Source organism: Hemitrygon akajei, chromosome 3 (genome assembly GCF_048418815.1).
Source record: "Hemitrygon akajei chromosome 3, sHemAka1.3, whole genome shotgun sequence".
In the NCBI taxonomy this organism is placed as follows: Eukaryota; Metazoa; Chordata; class Chondrichthyes; order Myliobatiformes; family Dasyatidae; genus Hemitrygon; species Hemitrygon akajei.
Genome location: NC_133126.1, coordinates 138,652,751 through 138,666,514, shown reverse-complemented (window position 1 = coordinate 138,666,514; position 13,764 = coordinate 138,652,751). Strand labels below are relative to the sequence as shown.

General features: G+C 40.4%; 1 protein-coding gene across 2 annotated transcripts in view; it reads right to left on the bottom strand.

Moving 5' to 3' along the window:
• The window catches only part of pik3cb (phosphatidylinositol-4,5-bisphosphate 3-kinase, catalytic subunit beta), a 175,673-nt gene that overhangs the window by 27,467 nt on the left and 134,442 nt on the right, over positions 1-13,764 (bottom strand). For both annotated transcript variants that reach the window (XM_073040918.1, XM_073040919.1), the window contains exon 15: positions 12,982-13,081. In XM_073040918.1, coding sequence (XP_072897019.1) covers positions 12,982-13,081 — 100 coding nt within the window. The remainder of the gene's footprint in view (positions 1-12,981; positions 13,082-13,764) is intronic.

The following is a 13,764-nucleotide window of genomic DNA, read 5'->3' as shown; positions in this document are numbered from 1 at the left end:
CTGACTTGGCCACTCCAGGACGTTAACTTTGTTGTTTTAAGCCATTCCTGTGTTCCCTGTATTTTGCTGCATTCATTTTACCCTCTACCTTCACAAGCCTTCCAGGGCCTGCAGCATGAAACATCCCCACAGCATGATGCAGCCACCACCGTGCTTCACAGTAGAGATGGTGTGTTTTGCATGTGCAGTGTTTGGCTTACACCAAACATAGTGTTTAGTCTGATGGCCAAAAAGCTCAATTTTGGTTTCATCAGACCATAGAATCTTCTTCCAGCTGACTTCAGAGTCTCCCACATGCCTTCTGGCAAACTCTAGCTGAGATTTCATGTGTTTTTTTCCCCCACAGTGGCCTTCTCTTTGCCACTCTCCCATAAAGCAGTGACCGGTGAAGCACCCAGGCAACAGTTGCCGTATGTGCAGTCTTTCGCATCTCAGCCACTCCAGAGTTATCAGAGGTCGCTTGCTGGCTTCCCTCATTAGTCCCCTTCTTGCACGTGACGCAGTATTTGAGGATGGCCTGCTCTAGGCAGATTTACAGCTGTGCCATATTCTTTCCACTTCTTGATGATTGACTTAACAGTACTCCAAGGGCTATTCAGTGACTTGGAAATTTTCTTGTATCCATCTCTTGACTTGTACTTTCCAATAACCTTTTTGTGGAGTTGCTTGGAATGTTCTTTTGTTTTCATGGTGTAGTTTGTGCCAGGATACTGACTCACAAGCAGTTGGAGCTTCCAGATACAAATGTATTTTTACTACAGACAATTGAAACACCTTGACTACACAACAGAGATCTCCATTCAACTAACATGACTTCTAAAGCTGACTGGCTGCAAAAGTGATGATTTGGTGTGCCATATTAAAAATGAGGTGAATACTTATATAATCAATTATTGTCTGTTTTATACTTGTAATTAATTTAAATCACTTTGTTGAGGCCTGCTTTCACTTATACACAAAAGAGTTTTTTTCCTGTTGATCAGTGTCAAAAAAAGCCAAATCAAATTCACTGTGATTCAGTGCTGTAAAACAATAAAACATGAAACCTTCCAGAGGCAGGGGCAAATACTTTTCATAGGTGCTGTATTGCCATGAAAGCTTTTGAAATAGTTAACTTTAACAAAGCTCCAAGATGATAATTTTTTTTAATTCAATAGATTAAAACAAATGACAAAGTTATCAGTATATTGTATCTCATGTTCAACTTTTCAACTGGAAACATTAGACATAGAAAAAATGTCTCAAAATAAATTGAATCTATTTTTTTGGAAAGCACGAAATAACTGGAGAAGCTGGTGGCAGGAAAAGTAATGAGTGGAATGACAGAATAACCTGCCTGCTGAAGTTCATTAAAACATAATTACCTCACGAGTACAGTTCAGCTCGTGTTGATTATTGTACCGCAATTGTTTTCTTCTCTTGCCACTGTTCTCTCCCAGCTCCACACCACCACCCACGACCCTCCTGATCAAAAGATCTTTTTCTTCATTCATGGCAGAAACCAGGTTCCAAAGATACCACAATTTGAGCCACATGTTCTGACAGCCTTTATAAATATTCCCTTCCTACATCATTGATCCAGATGGTAAAATATGGCACGTTTGACCCCAAGTAAATCATTAAGCCCTGACAACATACAACAGAAACAGAGGAAGCAGGAAGGGGAACGCACCCTACCCACCTCCACCCCTCTCTCGCATGCGCGCCCTACCCACCTCCCTGTCACGCATGCACCCTACCCACCCCCCCCCTCTCTCATGCCCTACCACCCCTCCATGTGCTATATAGAGGGGCGCATGCTAGAGCGAGGAAGAACATAGACAAACAAAATACAACAGCTCCTTTCAAATTGTAAAATAATGACATTTTAACACTTAAAAACTTAGAAGCGCAAGGAAGAGCACTTAATATAGAATGCTTCTATATCCAGTTTTGGCCATACCAGTGCAATACTTCAAGGGGGCTGGATTTGGAGTGGGTGAACATCCCCCTGGAATCACATTGAATCTATAGTAAATATGTCTAAGTGCCAGTTATCTTAGCTAGAATTCGACAAATGAATGCTCCTGCATTAAGGATAATAATAAGTATTATGAGATAGAGTGCAGAAATTACTTTAGCTGTATGGATAGAGCATTCCCTGTGTGCAAAATGAACGTACAGTTGGTCTCAATTAGAAACTGTGCCCTATAATGACACTGTTATAAACAACCCCATTGACAATCACTCAAACAATGGATATTTGCCAAAAAGAAACAGCATACAATTCATAGTAGTTTCATATTTTCATTTCTTGCTTGTGTGGAAAATGCTTTGCAGAGCCTGAACTCGGCAGGGAACATTAAATTTTCATAATCCCTAAAAGCAAATGCTTGATAGCCGAGTACTGTACTAGCAAAGGCGGTGCAGTAACCAGCTCCAAAGTATTTTAAAGAACAATGCAAATTTCTTATTTATGTTGCTTTTGTATCACACGTGCTTCTCCTAGCTGAAATCCACGCAGAAGCTCTGTTGAAGTGTTAGCTGACAATAGTTTCTCATTAAGTGCACATTATGGCTCTATACTGCTCCCAACATAAAGGCAATATCCAAGTCATAATCTCAAAAGCTCAGAATTAGATATCAGCACTGGCAACTCAGTTGGAAATGTTTCCCATAAAAGGATGCTGGAGTATAGAAAACAAAATTTAATTCCTAAATTGACATTGAACCCATGACACCTACCTCACTTTTTAAATATATATTATTTCTATTTTTGCACAATTTTTAATCTATTCAGTATACATATACCATAATTGATTTACTCATTTATTTTTACTTTTTTTTCTTCTATATTCTGTATTGCATTGAACTGCTGCTGCTAAGTTAACAAGTTTCACAACACATGCCAGTGATAATAAACCTGATTCTGAAAATCCAGGAAGAACTCAGCAGGTCGGACTGCACCCATGAAGAGGGGAAAAAGTTGACATTTCAGGCTCAGACCCTTCATCAATCAGGTCTCAAGACAATAAGGCAACTATGTTGAAAGACATACAATAACGGAGAAACAGATTAAAGAACACAAGATGATGGGTAAGAGTGGGAAGGACAGAATTAATTCCAGAGCATATAACCTCATTATTTGGTATACGTTATGTCACCAAGGATTCACAAATTTATACAGATGTACCGTGGAGAGCATTCTGAGTGGTTATATCACTGCTTGGTTTGGGTCACCAATGCATAAGATTTAAGGAACCTGCAGAGGTTGTAAACCCAACCAGCTCCATCACAGGCACAGCCCTTCCCACTATCAAAAACATCTTCAAAGGACAGCGTCTCATGAAGGTCGTATCCATCATTAAGAACCTTCACACCTGGGACCTCTTCTCATTATTACCGTTCTGGAGTACAGGAACCTGAAACCCCACATTCAACATTTTAGAAACAGGTTCTTCTCCTCTGCCACCAGATTTCTGAACAGTCCATGAACTCATGAACACTAATTCACTATTCTTTGCACTTTTTAAAATTGTAACTTACAGTAGTTTTGTCTTGCACTGTATTGCAGCCACGAAACAACAAATTGCACAACACATGCCAATGATATTTAAACAATTAAACCAGCTCCTTGGCAGCTTTCAGACTTCTTACTGCCGACAATTTATAAATTACTTAACACACTCATTCCTTTACAAATTTACATTTCTTTCCTGGAGTCTCATAAATATTCATTGTGCCTCTCCACTCATCTTCTCCACACAGTGAGCAAGACAAAGTCAAAGTTAATAAGGAAAGGAACTACTTAAAATGTAGGGTGTAAATCTAACACGTCTACAATTCTATTATTCTGCAAGACAGTAAAGCCAAAGTGATACATCCAAATTTTGTCTGGAAATCCTTCGCGCCCACAAACGTTTTAACGAATAAGCACGGAAAGGCATTCCAGAAATTTTTTATTTGGAGCTACCATGCAGTACAACCCTTTTTAGCCCAATAAACTGCACCTCCCAGCGTCCACCTATTTAAACCTCACCTAATCACAGGACAATTCACAATGGCCAATTAATTATTACTGAGATACAGTGCAAAGTAGGTCCTTCTGGCCCTTCAAGCTCTGCCACCCAGCGATCCCCCAATTGAATCCTTGCCTGATCATAGGACAATTTACAATGACCAATTAACCTACCAACCGGTACATCTTTGAACTGTGGGAGGAAACCAGAGCACCCGGAAGAAACCCAAGCAGTCACGGGGAGAACGTACAAACTCCTTACAGGCAGAGGTGGGAATTGAAACCAGGTCGCTGGTACTGTAAAGAAATGTGCTAACCACTATGCTATCATGCCACCCCAACCAGTACATTTTTGAACTGTGGGAGGAAACTAGCACTCCAAGGAAACCCCCGTGTCCACAAGGAGGATTCCTTACCAAGCTGTAATGGCGTCATGCTAGCCACTATGCTATCATGGTGCCGCATAGTTGACCACATATTCAAAGAGTATTCCAACCACCCCCTCCCCAAAGCCAAATACTACAGCAGGAAGTGACATACAGCGGCATGCAGAAGTTTGGGCACCCTGGTCAAAATTTCTGTTACCGTGAATAGCTAAACGAGTAAAAGATGACCTGATTTCCAAAAGGCATAAAGTTAAAGATGCCACATTTCTTTAATATTTTAAGCAAGATTACTTTTTTTTATTTCCATCTTTTACAGTTTCAAAATAACAAAAAAGGAAAAGGGCCCGAAGCAAAAGTTTGGACACCCTGCATTGTCAGTACTTAGTAATACCCCCTTTGGCAAGTATCACAGCTTATAAACTCTTTCTGCAGCCAGCTAAGAGTCTTTCAATTCTTGTTTGGGGGATTTTCACCCATTCTTCCTTGCAGAAGGCTTCTAGTTCTGTGAGATTCTTGGGCCGTTTTGCATGCACTGCTCTTTTGAGGTCTATCCACAGATTTCCGATGATGTTTAGGTTGGGGGACTATGAGGGCTATGGCAAAACCTTCAGCTTGCGCCTCCTGAGGTAGTCCATTGTGGATTTTGAGGTGTGTTTAGGATCATTATACTGTTGTAGAAGCCATCCTCTTTTCATCTTCAGCTTTTTTTTTTTACAGACGGTGTGATGTTTGCTTCCAGAATTTGCTGGTATTTAATTGAATTCATTCTTCTCTCTACCAGTGAAATGTTCCCCATGCCACTGGCTGCAACACAAGCCCAAAGCATGATCAACCCACCCCCGTGCTTAACAGTTGGAGAGGTGTTCTTTTCATGAAATTCTGCACCCTTTTTTCTCCAAACATACCTTTGCTCATTGCAGCCAAAAAGTTCTATTTTAACTTCATCAGTCCACAGGACTTGTTTCCAAAATGTATCAGGTTTATTTAGATGTTCCTTTGCAAACTTCTGATGCTGAATTTTGTGGTGAGGATGCAAGAAATATACTGCATATTGGACTTTCATGGAAAGGTCCTCATGACCCTTCCATGAAGGTCATATTTGTGCAGGTGTCGCTGCACAGTAGAACAGTGCACCACCACTCCAGAGTCTGTTAAATCTTCCTGAAGGACTTTTGCAGTCAAACGGGGGTTTTGATTTGCCTTTCTACCAATCCTACGAGCAGTTCTCTCGGAAAGTTTTCTTGGTCTTCCAGACCTCAACTTGACCTCCACCGTTCCTGATAACTGTCATTTCTTAATTACATTACGAAGTGAGGAAACGGTTACCTGAAAAGGCTTTGCCATCTTATAGCCTTCTACTGCTTTGTGGGCATCATTTATTTTAATTTTCAGAGTGCTAGGCAGCTGCTTAGAGGAGCCCACGGCTGCTGATTGTTGGGACAAGGTTGGAGGAGTCAGAGTATTTGTAAAGCTTTGATATTTGCATCACCTGGCCTTTCCTAATGATGACTGTGAACAAGCCATAGCCCTAACAAGCTAATTAAGGTCTGAGACCTTGGTAAAAGTTATCTGAGAGCTCAAATCTCTTGGGGTGCCCAAACTTTTGCATGGTGTTCCTTTCTGTTTTTTTCCCCCACTCTAAAATTGTACAAAACAAAATAATACACTGATCTTGCTTAAAATGTTGAAAAGAATGTTTCATCTTTAACTTTATGACTTTTGGAGATCAGTTCATCTTCTACTCACTTAACTATTCACAGTAACAGAAATTTTGATCAGGGGTGCCCAAACTGTTGCATGCCACTGCCAGTAAATTTATACATTGTGCTGGCTGGTGGCATCAGCACCAGACTTCAAAGTAAATGGTCCTGAGTTTGAATCTAGCCGGCTCCTTGCACACTTTCCATCCGTGCTGTGTCGAGTGTCGAGCTAGTAACTCAGCCTCGTAAAAAGTTAAGTGCTACGGAAATGACAGAAATGCTGCCTGATGTGTCACAAGGTACAATAAGGAACAACAAATTTATACGTTATTCTTCCTACTCCAGAAACAAATTGCAAGTAGCCATTTTCATCTGCAGTTTAGTTCTCATTATTATGCCACTATTAACACACATCAACACTTAATTATACTTGATGTGTTTAGCATTTCCCATCACAACATGAATGCATATGTTCTTATGGTAGGGAGTGCATTGCAGAAATATCTGTGGCTTGGCAGCCTTCAAACAGATTAATATGCAAACGTTTAAAATGTTGTAAATGGTTTTATGTAACATTAAACAGCATAGAAGAGATGATTCCAGGTGCTACAATTGTCCTCTGTGTCTTAGGAAATCAAGAACAGGTGGACAGATACGAATCATCATTAAACACAAGCTGATGCCCTGTGCAGAAAAATAACACACTTCTGCTCAGATTGGTCAGTCTGCAGACGGGCCAACTAAAGGCCAATTCCATATCTTCATTTAACAAACACCTACAACTAGGCCGATTTCTTAATGGCAGTTAATGTTATGCAGGACCCACCTCCACTTCAAATTGGCTTTCTTTCAAACATCCCAGAACACACAGTGAAATTGCTTCCATGCATTACTTCTCTTTTGAAAATTACTCCGAAGATACAAAGGTAGTTTTATATTTGCATTGACATTTTCATTAGTTACAGAATCGTAACAGTGTGGAAGGAAACCATCAAGTCCATACTGGTTCTTTGCAGAGCCACTCATAGTCCCTGTTCTATCAACAACCTACAAGCTTAGTTGCCTCTGATGCTGATCCAATTTCCTTTCAACATTGTTGATCATCTTCACAGCATATTCTATTATTCCAACTGTTGAACAAACAAGTCCTTCCTGATTTTCCCTTGTGTACAAAACCTTAAATGTGTGGCCTGCAGTCCTCGTGCCACAAACTGATGGTAACACTTATCTAGGTCAGCATATGTAAACCCGTCAATTTATACACCTCTATCAAACCTCCCTCGATTTCTCCTCCCCCAAGGAGAACATCTCTGTTTTGCTTCTTTGCCGTAATGTCCAGACCATGTTAAGTACCGAGTATTTAAAATGATAAAACATAATCAAATTATGGAAGTTGTTTCCCCCCTTCCTGAGGATGGAAATGGCAAATCGTACAGGGCAAAGCTTTTGAGGTGAGGGGTAAAGTTTAACGGAGGTAGGAGGGAAGTTTCTCTTCTCCCCCTCAGAGAACTTCTATGCATATGAATACCTTGTCCCATCTGCTCCTGTGCCTCTCCTTAGGGATGCAACACAAAGTCGAGTTTGCCTTACCTGATATCCTTCATCAAATTATACCACCCCCATGCTTCCTTCTAATATACATGCCTGATCTGTCTGCATATCTTGCTTGCCTGTCCAGTGCACTTGATCGGTGTCTGTATGTACTGTGTTTGCACCTTGTGTATGATTGAATGATGATAAATTTGACTTTGAACTTAATTTGATTTCTAACAGCAAAAGGGAATTCATCAGGTTGGCATAGCTGGAGCTTAATGTTATTGGTATACATGTGGAAACCGCAGATGATGCCAGTGTTAAGGATGTTCTACAGATAGATTCTGTGATAAACAGCGAACAAGCAATAATTTAACAAGCCAAGATTTATTTATTTTTTCCACAAAGGGACTAAGGAATATTGGGAGGGGAAAAAAAATCACCACGATCAGCAACATTATTGTAACAGCCTGTCTAAGCTACATACAGCTGGTGTGCCTGCATCAGAATATTTCAGAAGTCAAAGGCATGAAACTGGGGGAACAACAATGAAGTTAGGGAAGAAGTAATGATTTGGGAACAAGGATGCCTTCTCTGCAAAGATTTTCAAATGGAGAGCTTATGGAAAAGCCGTAATTAACCACCCATGAGAATCAATCAGAAATTGGACCAGTGAGGCAAGAATGGAGAAGGGGATTTAATGAGACTAGGTAGGTGGGCAAAAGTAATAAGGCAAAATATGTGTCAGAGTTTCTCTGCTATTATAAAAATTTACAAGTATAATGTGCAGAATTGATCATTGCAGTTGTGGACATGTTAACATCAACCTCAACTTCTAAATGACTAGAGTGTTTAATGCCCCTTGTACTTAATCAATGAAAATATATTTATCCTTGGTGTTCAAGGGTATGTGTTTACTGAAACTGCCACTTCAAACAGCAAATAAATCGAGGGATAGCTCATGACTAAATTATTTATTCATCAACAAGTAAGCTGTAGGTGCTGAAATGGAGAGAAATAGAATTCATGTTTCATGTTGATGGCCTTTCACCATCTCTATTACGGAAAGGAAGTTTAAAAGGGGAAAATAAAAGTCTTGGATATTCCGCATTTCTAAAGATATTACCAGCTGTAACAGGCAGGATACAATGTGAAATTAAGCGCCATTCCAGAATTTACCAGCAGAAACCAGTCAGTTAGCTATCTGCCAAAACTCATTGAGGGCCAGCAATCTGGGCAATTACTAGATGAGAAGAAAATTTAAAAAAAAACAGGAGTGTTGATCCAAATTTCTTCCAAATGTATAATTGTAAATAAAAATTGCATGAGTGTTTTCCTTCTATAATTAACATTCTTCTATCTTATTTGGGGCATAACTTTTGGCAGCGAGTATAATTTTATTTGTTTCAAAATAACCATAGAGAAAAGGACAGGACTGGTCCTCAACTTTAAATACTAAATTAGTGGAAAGCTAATTTTGATAACGTCATTAAATCTCAAAAGTTCACTGGAAGAGGCTATGTTCATGTAAACATGCGCCTGGTAAGTGGGAAGCTTTGAAAAGTGTGACTAGAGAAGTTCATGGCCAGCATGTTCCTGTTAGAGTGAAGAGCAAGTCTGGGAGGATTAGGGAACCTCATCTGACTACAGATATTAAGATGCTGGTCAGGAAAAAAAAAAGAGCCACAAGTCAGGTATTGGAAGATGGGATCAAGCAAATTCCTTGAAAGGCTGAAAGTAAAAGTAGACCAGAAGGAAACTGGGAGGGCAAAAAGTGGCCAATAGATTTCCCTGGCAAATAAGATTAAAAAATTTTAGATTCTGTTTATAAGTAAACTAAGAGCAAGGGGGAGATATGGAGAGTGGGTCTGCTTAAGGATCAGTGTAGTAATCTCTGTGTAGAACCATAGAAAATGGGAGACCTTCTAAATCAGCTCTTCTCATCTTTATTTACTGTACAGAAGGTCATGGAAGTTAATGAGTTCAGTGGAGGGAACAGCAATATGAAGGACATTAATATCACAAGAGAGGAAGTGTTAAATGTCCTAAAATACATAGACATGTATAGAATCCCCACAGCTTGAAGAGCTGTATCCTAAGTTATGGGATGGAAGAGAAATTACTGGGGCCCTAGCTGATTTCTTTCTACAGATGTACCATGGAGAGCATCACCATCTGGTATGGAGGGGCCACTGCAGAAGATTGAATAAAACCGCAGGAAGATGCAAACTCAGCTAGCTCCATCATGGGCACGAACCACCCCAGCACCCAGGATGCCTTCAAAAGGCAATGCCTCAGAAAGGAGGCATCCATCTTTAAGTAACCCCATCACACCGAACATGCCCTCTTCTCATGGCTACCATCAAAGAAATGGTACAGGACCCTGAAGACACACACTCAACATTGTAGGAACAGCTTCATCCCCTCCACCATCAGATTACAGAATCACGTTCAGTATGAATATTGTAAAATTTGTTCTTTTGTGGCAGCAGTACATTGTAATACATAAAAATAAGAACTAAAAAATTACAATAAGTATGTGTAAAATAAAATAGTGCAAGGAGAGAGTGGCAAAATACTGATGTAGTATTCACGGGTTCATTGACCATTCAGAAAGGCAGATGGGAAGAAGCTGTTGCTGAAATGTTCAGTGTCTGTACTTTCCTGACAGCAAACTACCAAACGATATCTGGAACTCAGGGATACTGTTCCCTCATTCAGAGGGGAAATGTTTAATGAAAAAGAACAATTTGCAAAGAAGAAATGAAGAATTGCTTTGTGACTGTTAGAAAACATCAGCTCTGAATTTTGCCACAGCTCTAAAAAAGTAATGCAGTCAATCTCAGATATTTACCGGCAAACAGCAAAATAAACCTTAACCAAAACTAAAGTGTTCAGTTTATTCTTTGCTTTTAAAATACTCTCCCCTTTTCACATTAAAGCAATTATGTATCACATCTGTACAAAATAGACAGGGATTCAAAAGAGTTTATTCTCATCACAGCAAAAAAAATTCCTTTAATTAAAAGTTATAAATATAATTTTATAAAAAGATTGGATAGTAGAAAATTTAACCCACAACATTGCTTAATTACAAAAATGCTAAGTGGGATTTAATATGCCAGAAGCTGGGACAGTATCTATAAGTTGCCATGCAATTAGACATACAGTTGGAATTTTGGAGTTTGCAGATGTGTGTTTGTTAGGGGGCAGAAGTGAGTGCAGTTGCTATTATCACAGAGATGGTACTTGGGAAACTAAAAGATCTGAACACAGACAAGTCACCTGGACCAGATGGTGAACATTCCAGGGCTCTGAAAGAGGTGGCTGAGAAGATCGTAGAGGCATTAGTAATGATCTTTCAAGAATCAATAGAATCTGACATGGTTCCAGAGGACTGGAAAATTGTAAATGTCACTCACTCTTCAAGAAGGGAGGGAGGCAGAAGAAAGGAAATTATAGGCCAGTTAGTCTAACCTCAGTGGTTGAAAAGTTGTTGGAGTCAATTGTTAAGGATGTGGTTTCGGGGGTACTTAGAGGCACATGATAAAATAGGCTGAAGTCAGCATGGTTTCCTTAAGGAAGAATCTTGCCTTATAAATCTGTTTGAATTCTTTGAAGAAATAACAAGCAGGACAAACTATTTTCTAAACGGGGAGAAAGTTCAAACATCTAAGGTGCAAAGAGATTTGGGAGTGCTCGTGCAGGATTCCCTAAACGTTAATTTGCAGGTCAATTCAGTAGTGAGGAAGGCAAATGCAACGTTAGTGTGGCGATCCACTTCCCAGCGCACTCGAACCGGTTCACAAATTGGCGCGCGCTGGCATTGAGGCCAGTCCCAAAAAGGGCGCCAAGTCTGCTTCACCAACAAGGGGAAAAGCCCGCACGCGGGATGGGACTGTGAATACGCAGCATTCCCACCCGGGGAGGGCGGGATCAGGAAGGCTTTAAAGCGAGGCCGCGAAGTTTGAATAAATCTCTTTTGCAACTGCAGCTCATCGACTACGTGTCGGTATTTCAGCGCTGTGTGTAGCACACCGCTACATTAGCACTTATTTCAAGAGGACTAGAATATAATAGCAAGGATGTAATGCTCAGGCTGTTTAAGGCACTGGTGAAGTCTCACTTGGAGCATTGTGTGCAGTTTTGAGCTCCTTATTTAAGAAAGGTTATGCTGATATTGGAGAGGGTTCAGAGAAGGTTCACGAGAATAATTCCAGCAATGAAAAGGTTATCATATCAGCAATGGTTGAAGGCTCTGGGCCTGTACTCTCTGGAATTTAGAAGAACAAGAGGAGATCTCATTGCAACCTATCGAATGTTGAAAGGCCTACAGAAAGTGGATGTGAAGAGGATGCTTCCATTGGTAGGGGAGTCTATTTTGGGGCACAGCCTCAAAAAAGAGGGATGTCCATTTAGAACAAAGATGAAAAGGAATTTCTTCAGCCGGAGGGTGATGAGTATGTGGAATTCGTTGCCACAGGTGGCTGTGGAGGGCAGGTCACTGGGTGCATTTAAGGCAGAGTTTGATAGGTTCTTGTTTTGTCAGGGTATGAAGGGCTACGGGGAGAAGGCAGAAGAAAGGGGCTGAGGGGGAAATGGATCAGGCATGATGAAAAGCTGGAGGGAACTCGATAGGCGAAATTGCGTAATTCTGCTCCTACGTCTTTTGACTAACATTGAAACTTGCCTGTATATATTGACTACTGAGTTAGTCAAGTTTTCTTGCATCAATGTAATTAATAATTGACAATAATACAATAATAAATGACATTCTGAAGTAGAAAATTATCTCTATGTTGTTAATGAGAAAGTGAAGATATGGGTGTTAGGAGAGTTCACTAAGATCTTGTTCATAGATCGGCTTTAAAGCAGTTCTCAGATAGGGTAGAACAGTAGGGAGGTTTATGGAGGCAAGTCTAGAATCTGGGCCCTGAGAGCAAGAAGATGGAGACTCAAATATTTTAACAGTGTATGTTGAACAAAGACAAAGGTTGAATAACAAGATTCTGAAAGAGCAGGATCCGATGCAGGATTTGCAATATATAAAGCTACTTCAGAAATGACTGGTAGTCATTTATAGTGCATGAAAAAAATGTGGGTAAATAACATCCACATTGTTTTGGTTGGGGGAAAAATAAAGTTAATAGAACTAGGAGTTGCACGAGTTGAGAAAAGGGATGTAGACTGTTTAGGGGTGTGGGTCTCCTTTACCAACTTCAATCTTTAGCTCTAGCTTCCTTGCTAGTTTGTTATAAAGTATACTTGTTGACTTCAGTCAGGAACTTCTCACTTCAAAAATTAAACAGACTCAATCAACACCAAAAATAGTCATTCTAAAAGGATAGCAGTTCAAGGTAAATACCTGTTTGGAAAGCTCTTTGATGTGCGTAATGCTTCCTCGACAGTATGACTCAAGGATCAACCCAAACTGCAGTGAAATTGCAGGTAGATGCATTTCAGACCTGGGAAACAAGAAGCTGCACATTAAGAACAGCATCCATAAGCAATAGAACAAAGACAAGCCTGGCTAGGCAGCACTCTAACACAAGAGATTCAGTCAAATTCGGCTCACGCTGGTTTATCTGTCTGTGAATCAACCAAGACAGCCTGAATCATCATTTCCCATTCCCATTCTGCGTGGATCTGACCATCTGATCGCTTGTGTATGCCAGTCATGCTGCTGGAACCCTTTGGTGGGTCGGTGATCTGACGACAACAGTCCAACACTGGGCTGCCCTTCTTCCTGGAGCATATTTATCTGCAGGACCGCTACTGGGCAACAATATTGAGTTGTATTGTTGTGTGAAATCAGGTTCGTGGGCTCATTTAGTGGGGACAGAAGACCCCATTCCTGGGGGGTTAACTATTGATTTACAGGACAAGACACTAAACATTCAGTAAATCCTTCAAGTTACACCCAGTTACAAATATTTATCTAAAGTGTGTGCCCCCCTCACTGCAGCACACTTCTACTGTTCTTGCACCAGTAATCGTGACCCAGACCGTTGGCGAGCCACAAAGCAAAAAGTCCAGGTGCTTTCAGTGCTGTATACTTATACTCTACCAATGCTGTGAGGGTAATCAGCTGGCACTGTGGCACTAAACAGCAGTCAGTGCAATGCTCCTTAAACAGGCCAGTCACTAG